Source organism: Peromyscus leucopus, chromosome 18, assembly GCF_004664715.2.
Source record: "Peromyscus leucopus breed LL Stock chromosome 18, UCI_PerLeu_2.1, whole genome shotgun sequence".
In the NCBI taxonomy this organism is placed as follows: domain Eukaryota; kingdom Metazoa; phylum Chordata; class Mammalia; order Rodentia; family Cricetidae; genus Peromyscus; species Peromyscus leucopus.
Window position 1 is genome coordinate 38682979 of NC_051078.1, and position 15106 is coordinate 38698084.

Genomic DNA, 15106 nt, shown 5'->3' on the forward strand with positions numbered 1-15106 from the left:
CCCAAGTGTGATGGGACACAGGCCTGGGAAGTGGACACAGTATGGCAACACAGCATGTCACGCGACATACAGACTGCGGAGCAATGCGTATACTGACAGAGGATGCTTTTTCCAACAGCAAAGACAACTCTAGCTGCAGACCGGCCGGAAGGTGCAGGACACAGTGGCTGCGCTCTGGAGGGCTGGAATCATGAGATTCTGCAGGCCACTTCTTCCCCTGACTTCCTTTGACAGAGTTGGACCCACTTTTGCTAGGATCCCCTTCCCCCATCCACCCAGTCTTTAGTTATTATCTCCGTAAGTCTTTTCTTGGGAGTCAGGGTGAGCGGTTCAGAAGGGAAAGGCCAGGGAGCTGTGTAAACCGGAAATGACTCCTCTGAAGAGATCTCTCAGTGCATTTACATGGATGGTGCTCGGAGCCTTCCCTCTTTCCATGAAGTAGAGGGAGACAAGATAATCAGCCCTTTCTAGCTTAATTTTTCTAATGTACTGGAGGCCTCTTATGGAGGGATAGATATGAGCCTTATCTCTGCCCTCCTTATTCCCCAAACCCTGAAGTAGCCTACAGATAGCTTAGTCTATACTGATGCCCCTGGTACTCAGGTCCTCTTGGCTTCTGAAGGAGCATCTCATGGACTCTATTCTCCTCTTCCGAGCTGAGTCAGATTCATCAGTCTAGAAGTGTCTGTCCTGTCCAGCCCCCCCTACCACCCTGACTGTGGCCTGCAGTTCACCGACTGTCACCTATCAGGGCCATTTATTTCCCCAGGAGCATGTGCAGGGAGGCCTATGCTGGTGCTCACCATTTATGGCTCCCTTTCCTGGCATTTGAGAGGGGAATAAGATACAAACGAGTGCAGGACTAAACTGAGAACTGAGCTTGTCAGGGAGACGTGGCTTTCAAACGGACTTCTGAAGAGATCATGTGGGCTTCATGAAGGCGGGGCCTATGGGTATGCTCTTTGCTTTTTACAAACATCTTGCCAGAGACGATCACCTCTTGATTTCTTTTGGCCCCTTCCTTCTCACTTTTCTTTTTTGTTTTTACCTCTTACAATTTCTCTCTAGTTTTTCTACCCCATGTTTATAAACATATAGCTGAAGGAAACAATTGCTAGCTGACTTCATAACATTTTAGAGTCTATAGTCTTTAATTTTTTGGAGTAAAAACGGTCATTTTTCATTTCTTGAAAAAAAAAAACAAAACAAAACAGAAGGACCCTGAGGTTAATTTTAAATCGATCTGTACTTAGCTGTGGTCCCTGATCGATTTTGTTTCTGTGGGTTTGAAGAGTCTGACAGAAAATTCATTTCCTTTCTCTTGGGAGGGAGAGACTGGGGATGAGGAGGCAGTCTTTCAAAGGTGGTGGCTGGTCACACTGAATTCCCTTATAGTGTATTTCTAGGTCTCTGAATTACATATTGGGAAAACCAACCAATCAAGAGAGAGACTGTTTTCTATACAGATAAGGCAAGCAATGAGAAAAATAGCCTGTACTTCCACTTCCACGACTTCCGTCATCGGATGGCGCAACATACTTTTTGAGAAGGGTAGAGAGCAAAATGGACGTGGCGGCACTTACCCTGAGGGTGATGGACCGAGGGGGCTTCTGTGGAGGGTCCTCGTGCAGCCTGTCTCCCAGAGATGCCAAAATGCGTTTCCTGTGGCCAATCAAACTGATTTTTAAAACCTGAAACAACATGTATTTGGGTTAACTATTTTATCTGAGGTGGGGGGAAACATAATTTGTAGTAGACGTCCTACAACACAAACAGTACAAAGAGGTTTACGCAACATCAGCCCTGCCCTGTGAGAGACCGGGTACGAAATCAGGGACACGCTTCAGTCTAGAGGGGTTGGAGGGAGCTAACAACCAGAAAGCCTGGGTGGAGAAAGCAGAGGGGAGCCCTGGTCTCACTCTGCACATTGGCTATGAGACCCCCTGAAACATACACCGGCTCTTAGCATCGACGCGCTGAAAACTCCCTGGATTCCTAACGCTTTCAGAAGAAAGGTTAAGTTCCCTCCAAGTCTCATGGTGAAGAGTCTGGCGCAGTCTGTCCCTCTCTATCCGTAACACACACACACACACACACACACACACACACACACACACACACTCATCCTCACCTGGGGGCCTCTACACTCCCCCATACCTCCCTCCACCTCCTCTCACTCCACTCCGGCACCTGTGGAACAGTTGCCTGGAGACTTTCAGGTAACTACACTTCCGTCCCGCTGTTACTCAAATGCTGTCTCCTGAGGAAGAATTGCTCCAACCTCTTCACTGAAAACACCGTACCACAGTCCCATAGACTCTACCATGTGTTTGTTTGTTTGTTTGTTTGTTTTTTTCCTAAACCATTCTTTGCAATGACTTTGTCGGAATGCTTGTGTTTCTGCACCAGCCCTTCCCACTTGGTCCCCCTGAGAGCAGGGCCCGGGGACTTGTTTATCACTGTTGCCCAAAGCAAGCCTTGAAACAAGGCAGGGAGGGGGCTGGGAGTGGGACTCCATGAACCAGAAGGAATGGGTGTGAATGGGGATTCAAGGAGGCAGGTTAGGGTGTGAATGGTTGCTAGTGCTGCCCTCTTGGGGTAGACTGGGTGTTCCAGGACAGTGCTTTCAGAGGTGCTACTGCATCTGTGGAGGAGATATAAAAAGGGAGCCTGGGTCCCCCGTCCAGTCCTGTAGTGATTGACAGTCACTGCCTTCTGTCTCCCCAGCACCCCTATCTGGAAGGGCTTCTCGACTTACAGATGAACTGTGGTTCCGAGAAGTTAAGTTACTTACCCAAGAGCCCTCGTGTGAAGACTGTGGGATCTGAATCAGGCTTGTCTGATTGTCAAGCTAGTTTTACGCAAAAGGTAAATGCTGTGAGGCTTCGGGCATACCTCCAAATGCCACTTTTTAAAACAATAAATTATGAATACAATCATAAGATATTTTCCCCTTTTGTGTCTATGTGTGCCCCTGGATGTAATAGCTCTTGACACATACCAAGTTTCTAGCTATAAAAACTATTTTTCCATTCCTATAAAGTTTTACAGAAGAGGATCTGAAATTTACATAACATGTATATGCTGATATATATATATAAAACATCTATATAAATCTATACAAATTTATATTATAATCTTAATATATTATATATAATATTTTATATTTATATAACATATAATTAATTTCAACTATATAGAACATATATATATAATACACACACATATATAAAATATATATATTATGCTACCTTGAATTTTGCTTACTTGCTACCTATTGGTTGTTTTGCCTAAATTGACTTAGGTTTAAGGTTTTTTTTTTTAAAAAAAACATTTACTTATTGTTTCGTATGTGTGTCCATGGGCATATGAGTGCCGCGCTACACATGTCAAGGTCAGAGGACAACTTGGCAGAGCCAATCTTCTCCTTCCGCCATGAGGTTCCAGGGGATTGAACTCAGGCTGTAAGGCTTGGCAGCAAGCACGGTTACTCTCTGAGCCGTCTAGCCAGGCCCTAATTTAAGTTTTCAAGAGCTCTATGTCTTATCCCTTTTACATGGTCAATGCTAATCAAGTTGACCTGCCCCACAGCCCTGTCGTTTTATAAGCCCTGACTTTCCCCTGGGCTGACGAATCCTAACGTTTGCAAGTGTGATTTGATAAACAGCTCCTCTCTGCTATCTGTGATTTCACCTGGGCACTCTCCCACTTTATTACCATGGCTTAAGAAGGTCGAAAAAACACAGCTCAGAATATTCCGGGGCTAAGCGAACCATGGCTATCAGTTGGAGCAGGATGCTGTTTTCTGCATTTAATGACCTCTTGTAGATGCTCATTTTCAGTTCGCCTGATGGAAGGCTGATCTCTTAGATGCAGTGAGAATATAAATATATACACGAGACAAAGGTGCATATTGACCGTAAAATCTTTTAATTTTGCTGTAGCGGGTAGTTCAAATCCCTTTAGTCTAGGGAGAATGGTTTGGATTATTTCTCCCTAAGTTCCTTATCTTCCAGTTGTCCACGCAGGAGCCCATCTGCCATCCTTCTGCCCACTCACGTAGCCTGGCTCTGTCTCTCTGCATTTCTATTAGCCAGCTTGGCATTTCACTACATGGAAGAGCATAGAGATTTCACTGAATCCTCCTTGCAGATATGAATATGCTAATGAAGCGTAGTCCTGTGCTCATAACTCACAGGCAGCATTACCTTTTGGAGCCAAAGAAATGTCCTTATATTCTTGTATTCTTTCATTTTAAGCATCAAGATCAAAGATTCTTCCATCTCAGAAAATATACAACACTAATCTTTTGCAAAGATATTTTTGCAAGTCTAAACATACTTCATTTTATTTTGCTTTATTTTGTATGCATAGTTTTTTTTTTAAACCTGCGCGTACATCTGTGGACCACTTGCACACCTAGTACCCAAGGATGTCAGAAGAAGACATCAGATCTCCTGCATCAGGAGTTACAGATGGTTGTGAGCCACCATGTGGGTGCTGGGAATCTAACCTGGGATCTCTGGAAGAGCAGCCAGTACCTTTACTAATGAATCACCTCTGCAGCCCCTTCTAATTCCCTTTTATTTTCATTCTCTATTACTTTGCCCAAAAGCTTCTAGTGGATGTCATTCCTGCTCCCCCTAAAATCCCTACTTCCTTTTTTCCCAGCAAGTGATTGAACCCAGCGCTCATGGTTCGATGTTGGGCCTCTGACTACTGCTAAGAAATGCTCTTTTGATATTTTAAATATAGATACCCAATTCATGTTCTAAAAAACAAATGAACCCACCCAACACTGACACTGAACCACAACTGCTGTAATTTCACTCTTGTATTTGGTTTCCTCTCTCACACTCAAGTTTGAGACAAGTGACTTGACTCTCTGGCCTCAGTTTTCCATCAGTAACACAAGGGTACATGGTTGCCAATGGTGGCAAAAGCCATCAGAAAAATAAAGAGCAAGTGTGGTGGTATACATACCAGGAACCTTGGTACTTGAGAGCAAAGGCAGGAGAATCACTCCAAGTTCAAGGCCAGCCTACTTTATGTAGTGAATTCTTGACTCCAGGCCAGACACAGAAAATCTCTCTTTCTTTCTCTCTCTCTCTTTCAAACACACACACACACACACACACACACACACACACACACACACACACACACGAAGAAAGGAAGGAAAGAAGGAAGAAAGGAAGGAAGGAAGGAAGGAAGGAAGGAAGGAAGGGACATAGGAACAAAGGAAGGAAGTCGTAAGAAGAGCTGGCACACTACCTAGAGCATTCACCTCATAGTATTAGAAGGTACTCTGCACACTACCAGAGGAGAAAGGCAAATGCCAACCCAGCTACAAGCTTTTCGGTCTACAATGGTGACCTGCCCGCAAGATGCGTTAGTGTAATAATGGCATAAAATCTGTAGGAGTAACCATCCAATATGTAATTTGATTTAAAGCCTACTGTATGAGATGGAACCCATCCCTGATACTGCTCAGGTAGCCAAGAACCTGAGACCGAATATGCCTGGGACCTAGGGGAAAACCCAAATACCAAATGCTCCACTCAAGGAATGTAGCAATAAAATGACTCCTGATGACATTCTGCAACACTCAAAGATCAGCACTTTGCTTTACTATCTTCAGAGAAGTTTCTGTCTGCATTAGATGGGAACAAATATAGAGACCCACAGCTGGACAATGTGCAGAGAATGAGAGACCTTGGAACACTCAGTCCTAAAAGGGATGTCTCCAACAAATCCCTCCCCACAGGGTTCAGGGAATCTTGCAGAAGAGGAGACAGAAAGAATGTAAGAGCCACAGGTTGTGGAAGATGCCAATGAAACAAGACTGTCTCAACACAGCAGGCCCAATGCACATTTGAACTCACAGAGACTGTGGCAGCACCCACATGGCCTGCACAGGTCTAAGCCAGATACGGTCCCAGCACTGAGAGGGGAAATTGAGACACAAGCCCTTATCCCTAACCCAGATGCTATCCCAATTGATAATGGCTCACAAATGAAAAATTAGTCTTCTTTAATGGAGTCTCACCAGGTAGACAAACCACTCTTAAGGTCAGGCCCCATGCCCAGCTGCAGATGGCCAACACAAAATGAACTCAATGGCGTTTTTGGAGGTTCTTTGTCTTTTACTGTTTGGCCAGGGCTCCCCCATTCCCTTACAGGTCCTTTGAGTATCTATTATGGTTTCTGATTCTGTGTTTTAATGGGATTTCTGTGTATCTCTGGGTCTAAATGTGTTAGTTGAGCTTTTCCTTTGGCTCTTTCTTCTTCTGTTTGATTGGTCCTAGTCTGTTTTTTTTTAATCTAATTTTGTTTTATTAATATTATTATTTTTTTAGTTACCCATTTGTATCCTAATGAGAAAAAGAAAGGGTATGGATTTGGGTAGATGGGACAGTGTGGGGTGGGTAGGAGGGGATCTGAGACAAGAAGCCATCATCAGAATATACTGAATTAAAAGAAGAAGAGCTGACATGCAGAAGATGGTCCTCCACCACGTGTTTGCTCCAGTGAATGGGACCCTTATGATACACAGGCTCTTGACCCACAAGAAGGCAGATATGGCCATGCTCACAGTGCTCATCAAAGAAGCTGGGACACTGTATTATGGCGAGAAATCCACAAAGTCTGCTTAAAGGGCAAGAAATTTATTAGGGGATAGAAACTCATTATAGCACGGGAAATTTATTGTAGGGTCCTAGAAAGTTGAGCTATGGTCCATGCTGTTCTTCTGCCTGGTCCATCTCAGCAAGAAAACCATGAGGGAGAGCCAGTTGCCTGTGTGCATCCCAGGTCTTAAGGGTACTGAGAGGCCACACCCCAGGGGCATGTACTTCAAGGTCATAGGCAGGTGGAGCAGTTACCTGCTGCTTCTCTGGGGTGTGCTTCAAGGTCATAGACAGAACAGCTACCCACTACACTGTATGAAGAGTTTCAGGTCACCTCTTCAGAGCTCTCATTGACCCAAGGCATCCTCTATACTACAGCTTCATATTGCCTTCCCCACAGAACAACCAAGAAGAGACTGCATCAACAAGCAGAAAACAGAAGACTAAATACAGAATGGCAATTTATGATCAGGACATGTGAATAATCTTATTATTATTTTTTTTAGAACTATCCCATATCACAGAAGACCCAGTAACTGCAATTTGTTGATGTTATTCTGTATTCTATATAATATCTTTAGAAAGTATGCCAAGTGTACTCTATATGTGCACAAATGCCTCATCTAATCCTTAAGGTAACCTAAGCATTCTCCTTTTCATGATGCCAAACCTGAGACTCAGAAAGTCTGAGTAACTGTGGGCCATGCTGCCCACAGGTGTCAAGGCTTAGAACTGTCCATCGCCCCTCAGTCATTATTAACTGCTTGTCAAGCTCCTCCTCCTACTGTTCTTTCCATACCTTCTGGCCTCAGGCACGTCATTGATCACGCCATGATTATACTTAAGAGGGGGCTTCTCCTATTGGGTCTCAACCACCTGAAAACATTTGAACAACTCATTTCTTTTACAACTCTCATAGCAGCGTTAAAATTTATGGTCCAAAGAGCAAGAACTTTCTAGCATTCCCTGTGATTCAACCCAAATTAGTGAATATCAGAGAAGGCAGGTAACTTTTGGCTTCAAAATTCTCAGGTTGATCAAAAGAAATCCAATGGGCAGGGCAAGTGGAGAATATTCCAGAGAAAGACTGTTAGATGAACAAGGCAATATGGTCTGGCTTGAGTGAGAACAGCTTCTCACTGTCTTTGTAACTGGAGCTCTGGAGTGGTGGCATCCTGGACACCAGGATCTGGAACCCAACCCTCCTCTAAAAGCCTACAGCATTAGAGGAGAATTTCATAGCATCCTCACTACTGCCTGGGTGAACATTATTTTGGACCTAAAGAAAGTAAAAGACAAAACAAAGGAAAAATATTGGGCATTTAGTTATTTTAAGATATCAAGACAATTCAGTTCAACTAACAAAATATTAGGTTTTTGTCACAAATCATTTGGAGGATACCAAGGGGAAGCAACTTATGGAGCTTCTAAGGTCGAAAAGATTGGGCACAATAGGTGAACTGTCAAACCATCAGTGAAGAAAAAAAATCACTGTCTACATGTATGTGAGAAAATGGTCCTGACTGCAGAGTGACCTGGACCCAGAGGATAAGGAACTAGATAGAGAAGGCATCAAAGACAGAAAAGAGAGAGCTATGGGATCAATCTTACTATACGTTTTAAAGATGGTTATTATTGCAACTGTCATGGTGTCCACAGCAGGATATTGTTTAAACAACATGGGCCTCCTGGAGTCTTCTAGAGTGTCAATTAAAGAGGACAGCCTCAGAAACTCTGTCCCAAGTTTGGGCAATAGGAGAATATCTGTGCTGGCTGGCAACACTATAACATTATGCGCCTGTCATTTATATGTCCAGGTTTAGCCGCCAGAGTTCTGCCAGACAGACAGTATCATGACATTCCCCTTGCGTGGAACAGTTCACATCAGAATATGTGACAGAGTAAAGCTGAAAGTTACCGTGAGTAGACTTTTTCTTTTTAAAATTAACACGCTATAAATTAAACGTGCTAAGTTTAATGTGGTGTAATTCAACACTTTATCTTCATTTTAAAAATGAAACAATGTTTTGATTATAATAACAGTGCCACTTTCTCCCTATAGCTACTTTGTGAAATACACAAAAGAGCAAGCGTATAAGTTACCCATAGGCTATTAACATTTAGCACACATGCCAGGCTGTCCATAGATAGCAGAAGAGTTCAGAGAAGCCATGTTTTATCACTGCCATGTTGTAAGCTCATCTTTCACCTTGATGTTTTCAAAGCCAAAGAACTTTTCTACATATCCAAGTCTGAACAGACATTTACAGTAACTCAATATACTGGTCCACAGTAGCATTTCTTAATTCCCTCGTTGGTATTTCTTTTCTAAATACCAAGTATTTCACAATTCTTTAAAAATCACTCTTCTCCTACAATCTCCACTTTCATTGTCATTTTGAGTAGACACGATATGGAATAAACTAATTAAAACCGCAAGAAATGCACATGAGTCACAGACAGAATTCGTGTGGCGACAGTCTGTCTCCACATTCTGCTGAAATTTCAATCCGATCACTGCTGGCTGGACCATGTCCTCCAGGGAAATCACAAACCCACATCGCGTTCCTTAGTGTCACTTCTTGCATTTGTTGTGTTTTGGAGTTGGGGTTTAGTGGGCAGATGTGAAAAAGAACATGTAGCGTGAGTCCTCTAGGGACCATACCCTGAACAGCGCCGAGCGGGTGGGCTGTCCAGTTACTACTGCGGGGGGCTGTGCCCTTTTCTTTCTTTTCTGGTTTTTAAATTTGGGGAGGGGAGGAATGAGCTTCATCCTGTGTTTGGACCTTTCTTGTATATTGTTTGGGCGAGTTGTCTTCCTCTGTATTCTCTCTAGGCATTTTCCAGCTAAAGGGAGAACAGTTTTTATGCAAGTCTACAGGACTCCTCTGTTTCCTGAATTGGCCTCTTTGAACCAAGTGTCAAGTGTGCTGAGGAGGGCTGCTATGCATAAGGGCCGAGGGTGGACTCTCAGGTGGAAGTTCAAGTGGGTCGTTCTCATGCACAGAACTAAAATTGAGATTAAATGAGATACACTTCCCACCTAAGAGTATCAAGTCCAAAGTGCTTGAGGATCCCACAAACCCAGAGATTCTTATTTGAACTTGCACCAATTTGGTGACCCTGACATTTTTTCTCTCATGATGTGGACTTTAGTAACACGTCTGGAAGAGTGTAAGTATGTAGGGGACTGAGGGACCTCTGAAGCAGAAAGTCGTGACATATGATTCTGACTTGTTTTCTTAGCTACATGACCTTTTACACCTTGGAGATCAGATATAAAGGAGACAATAATAATCTTACTCAACAAACACTCATTGGCTATCTGGCATATATAATTACAATGTTATATAATTTGTGAGGCGCAAAGAAGAAAAACCATGCAGGTTTTTAGGACACTAAATTTGAGGTGGAAAAATACAAAGTATAAATGTGTATAGTTCTTCCCCTCACAACTATTCATCTGTCCATCCATCCATCCATCCATCCATCCATCCATCCATCCATCCATCCATCTAAATACTTATGTCTATCCAGCCTTCCCAGCCTAGAAAGGATTCCAGAGGACTGGGTAAGGATGGCTAACAAACTGCCCTAGAGATCCTGAAGCTCTGCTCTGCTGATTTCTCTTTGAGTCTAATGGAAACTTAAAACTTTCTCCCTGCTCCTTAAATAACCCTAGTAGCAATATTTTGGGTTTTATCCTTGTTGCTTCAGTACGCTGCCATGGATTTCTCTGGGGAGATTTTAGATCAAGAACTATGCCTTTTACCTCTCCAGGTGTCTCTCTCGTTATCTCTTTGCTTCCTGCATGCACACCTCTGCATATTCTAGAACATACTTGCTTCTCTGGTCCCAAAAGAATCTTGCAAAGATGCAATCAAGACCCAACTAAAACTTCCCTCAATGTGTATTATCTAGACCATGTTTCTGAACTCCCCCTGGTGTTTGTGGGCTGCTGTGGACAGTAGATACACATCTTGGCATGTACAGCTATTTCTCTGACTCCCCTGCCCCCTTGCTCCCATGTCTCTCTCTCCCTCTTCTCTCTCTCTGTCTCTCTCTGTCTCTCTCTCTGTCTCTCTCTGTCTGTCTGTCTCTGTCTCTCTCTCTCTCTCTCTCTCTCTCTCTCACACACACACACACACACACACACCCACACACCCACACACACCTGACCAAATACACTATAGACTCTTGGAAATCATGTATAGCATCCTTGCACCCCAGGATCTTTCACAGCCTCTAGCACACAAGTATATTTCCTAGGTGGAGTCTAAGGTCTCAACTCTGATCCCTTCCAAGGTAGACTAGTAAAGCAGGCAAGATAAAATAAAATACAAAGAGGAAAAGAAGAGAGCATCCATTATCTTATTCTCTCCCTCTCTACTCTCAAGAATTTTCAGCTCTTAGGCCTTGCCACCTTAATTTCCATACAATTTCCTCACAGGAATCGAGGCAAACCTTCCTCACTTCCCACTACCCTAATTCCTCTTGACTTCCACTCTTTCATCTACAAAAGCCACATTCTATTTTCCTTGTTTCTTATTTTTCAAGACAATGCCTATTAAGTAAGTACCCAACAACAGTTTGTAGGGCAGATGCCAAAAAAAATACAACTAACCTGCATGAAGGAAAAAGAGTTCCAGACTACACAGCTCTGCAGAGAGCAAAGAGTGAGCAAGAGGGATGTGCTTCTGAATACAGACTGGCTCAATAAACAGGAAATACTAATTATGCGGAAATGCAATAATCTTCTCATAGAAAGAGAGAGCTTAATGGAATAATTGCCTCAGAGCATTTAAGGGTTCTGAAGGTACAAAGCCTTCTTTGTAATCAATGAGGATCTTAGGTTTATTTGTAAAGCTCTCTGAATTACCTCTTGATGAAGGTACTAATTTTCTGATTATATTTTACCATAAACATTGCTCTAGAAGATGAAGAAGAACCCACAACAAACCAACCAATCAGTTTCTAATTTCCCTGGAAGTTACTTTTAAGTACACCTTGCTGCAAGTTAGGTTTTTACAGGAAAAAAATGGGTTGCATCGCTCAAAGCCAACCATTGGGATTATTGCTGGTGAAACTTGTTTAAAAAGAAAATGGGCAATGTGTCATGCTCCACCCCTGAAGCTGTTCTTGAGATGTGGTGATAACGGCATCTGAAAGCTGAAGCTGCGAACCACTCTGCACTTTTATTAATGCATCTTAAAAAGTAGAGAGAGACAACTCATTTGTTTAGGTTTGTTAACCAAACAGGATTTTAACAGCTACTTAGGGTATTTTCCAACTTGTTGAGATCAATTGTATAGTTTGATTGACTATCTTAATTGAAAATAAAATTATTGTCACCAGAGCTCATTATCATAGATTTGCAAGTACAAGATGAACTGAAACAGGTAAGAATATACTCATATCTACAGAGAGTGTTTTTCAGACAAACCGAATCTTCAGGAGACAATTCCCGGTAAACAAGGAGCAGTTTATTCAGTTCATGGCGTACGAATGGTTTTTTCTACTCTGCCTGTCTTCTTGGTGTTCAGTTACCTTAGTGGCATCTAACACCTTCCGTCAGTGAAAGGGGCCAATGAACTCAATCCTATAAATTCTTTTTCTTGTCAGCACCTCTGATAAAAAGAAGTTGATGTAGGAGGAGATTTAAAAAAATCTATCTAATGGTAGCTAAAATAAAAGCTCTAAAAACATATTCCAGGATTGTTCTTAGCCCATACACCACTGCTTGCTAGGATTAGGCACTCACTATATTTCTGCCCATATATGTTGGGGGAAAGAAAATAAGGGTTTTTTAAAAAAATGTGCTTTTAGGTAGATGTTGTTAGTCCCAAGGACAAGTTCAAGACGGGAAAGGACCCATAGGGTAATGGCAGGGAAAACTTCCTGACAATGCCTTTCCTGCATCACCCCACTGTCATCTCTACAACATCTTCATCTCCTAGAGAGTCACATGGTAGCAAATACCAGGGAATCACTAGTCACTCAGCCACTAGAATGACTGAAATAAAAATGTCAGACAATGCCCAGTGCTGGTGAGTCTGGGAGCCCACATATTGCCGGTCGGAATATAAAGGACAACAGTTGTTTTGGGGAGAATGTAGCTCAGCAAGTTCACTCAAGAGAAATGGACACAAGTTTGCACAGAGACTTATACATAAACACCTAAGAGACATTTTTCAGAAGAGCTTAGAACTAGAAAGAGGTTAATGTCCTTCAGCCAGTGAATGCCTCAGTAACAAATGGTGATACAGCTGCCCGGTATGCTGATATTTTGTTTGTGACCTAACAAATAAAGCTTGCCTGAAGATCAGAGTGTGGCGCTAAGCCACTCTTAGCTATTGAGGTCAGGCGGTGGTGACACACACCTTGAATCCCAGCACTTGGGAGGCAGAGGCAGACAGATCTCTGTGAGTTCAAGGCCAGCCTGGTCTACAGAAGATTGATCCAGTCTAAAAGAGAAACAGCCAGGCAGTGGTGTCACACACTTCTAATCCTAGCACTTGGCATCTCACACCTTTAACCCCAGCACTAGGGAGGTGGAGACAGGAAGTGATATGGCTGGGCAGAGAGAGGAGTAGAAGGTGGGAGGAGATGGGAACTCCAGGCGCTTTCGGTAAGAACTAATGGAGGTAAGAACTAATGGAGGTAAGAACTAATGGAGGTAAGAACTAATGGAGGTAAGAACTAATGGCTGGTTGCCCTGCTTCTCTATCTTTCGGAAATCACCCCGATATCTGGCTTGAGGTTTTTATTAAGACCAGTTAGGATTTATGCTACAGCCCGGTGTAGAAATGAGTGCAGCAACTGACTTCCCAAAGGCATGAGAAACTTTGGACTGTTGGTGGTTGGTCGGCTGAGTATGTTTACTGAAACGTACTGAAATGTATAGTTTAAATGGGTGGTTATTGTGATCTGTAATCAAGTTGCTTAATAAACGTGTTAGAGAAAATACTGGGAGAATGCATAAAGTATTCAGAAAGGATGGTATGAGGTGATTTCTCAAAGACATAATTCAGGCTGCTCCAGAGAGACCTCTGTAATTCTAGAATATACCACCTGTCAGCAGGATGCAATACAAGCTACAGTATGTCCAGTACCTCTTTTTTTTTTTGTTTTTTTCGAGACAGGGTTTCTCTGTGTAGCTTTGCGCCTTTCTGAACTCACTTGTAGCAGCTGCTCGACTCACAGAGATCGCTGACTTGTCCTGAGTGCTATTAACGGTGCAAGTACTTTAGGGAATAAACTGTGACCCACAGGGCAGCTTTGTTCTAGGAACCTGTGCTGTGTAGCTGGAGGCTAATGGATGGTGAGCATAGTTCCTGTTATATGTGTACAGAAAATCAGTATTGACTACTCGTGAATGGGCATATTTCTCGGGGTGTAAATCTTCGAGGCCAATGCTTTCTAAGTGTGGTGTGTGTATGTCTGCAGGGTGCAGTGATGGCTGAGACCAACGTGGTTCTCTCTGTAGCGTAATGGGTGGTGATAATGAGATGACCTTCCAGCCTTAGGGCAGAGTAAATATAGTCGCTGTGGCTTTCTGGTCCAGGAAGAACCACTGGAAGAAGATGGAAAACTGACCACAATGCAATCCATCTAAACAAAGACAGTATGTGTTGGGGTAGGGAGGGGAAGGAGGTGGAGGGAGGCAACGGCAAAACCCAATGAGGACACCCAGTCTTGCTAGTGTTGCTGGCTGAGAAAATAATCAAGCTCACTGACAACTCTGGCATCCTCTCTCTCTCATAAGGTAGGGATCCCAACCCAAAGGACCCTCAGAAATTCCTTTCCTACTATGTTCGCCTCGTTAACAAGCAGCATCATTAAATCGGGCTTCTGGGTACCACACACTAGGAAAGGACGTGCTGAAGATGAGCTGCGCTGGAGTCTTGGGTCACAGTCTGCAATCCTCCTACCACACGCCGACAAACTGGGAGGCATGGCATGTTCTTGTTCCCTCTTCAATCAAGTGAAATCAGCACCCCCTGAGGCAGATTCGGCTCAGCAGGGCACAGTAATTAAGGGCAGGTCTTAGAGTCACGGTGACTTGGCTGTGAGTCATGCGTCTGATACTAAGTATATATGATTTTTGGTCAGCCGCTTAACCTCTCTCAGCACTGCCCAAGCTCATCCAAAATGAAGCACTTAGTACTGTGCCTGGAGAGAAGGGGGTCTGGACAGACTGTAACTTCATTCAAGTGTCTTGACCAAACCCGGTTGCTGAACTGGTAGAGCTGGGACCACTCCTAGAACTGAGTGGGTTCATTGATGGAGTGCCACAACCGATCCCCAGCGGCTCCATGGCTGGCCACCAATCTGCTCCCTGCTGACAACTCTGTGACACCCGTCACTCGCCTTTCAAAATTTCCATGGTCTCATTAAAAATAAGTTTTGCTGAACTACGTCCATTTCCTTTGTTTTACAGGGTTATTAATATGAGGCTGACAGACCAGGGGAACGCC

The 15106-nt window shown here is 43.4% G+C and overlaps 1 protein-coding gene across 10 annotated transcripts in view; it reads right to left on the reverse strand.

The window, feature by feature from the left end:
- Anks1b (ankyrin repeat and sterile alpha motif domain containing 1B) overlaps nucleotides 1–15106 on the reverse strand; it is an 854565-nt gene that overhangs the window by 79306 nt on the left and 760153 nt on the right. For all 10 annotated transcript variants that reach the window (XM_037211910.1, XM_037211909.1, XM_037211906.1 and 7 more), the window contains one exon: nucleotides 1584–1691. In XM_037211910.1, coding sequence (XP_037067805.1) covers nucleotides 1584–1691 — 108 coding nt within the window. The remainder of the gene's footprint in view (nucleotides 1–1583; nucleotides 1692–15106) is intronic.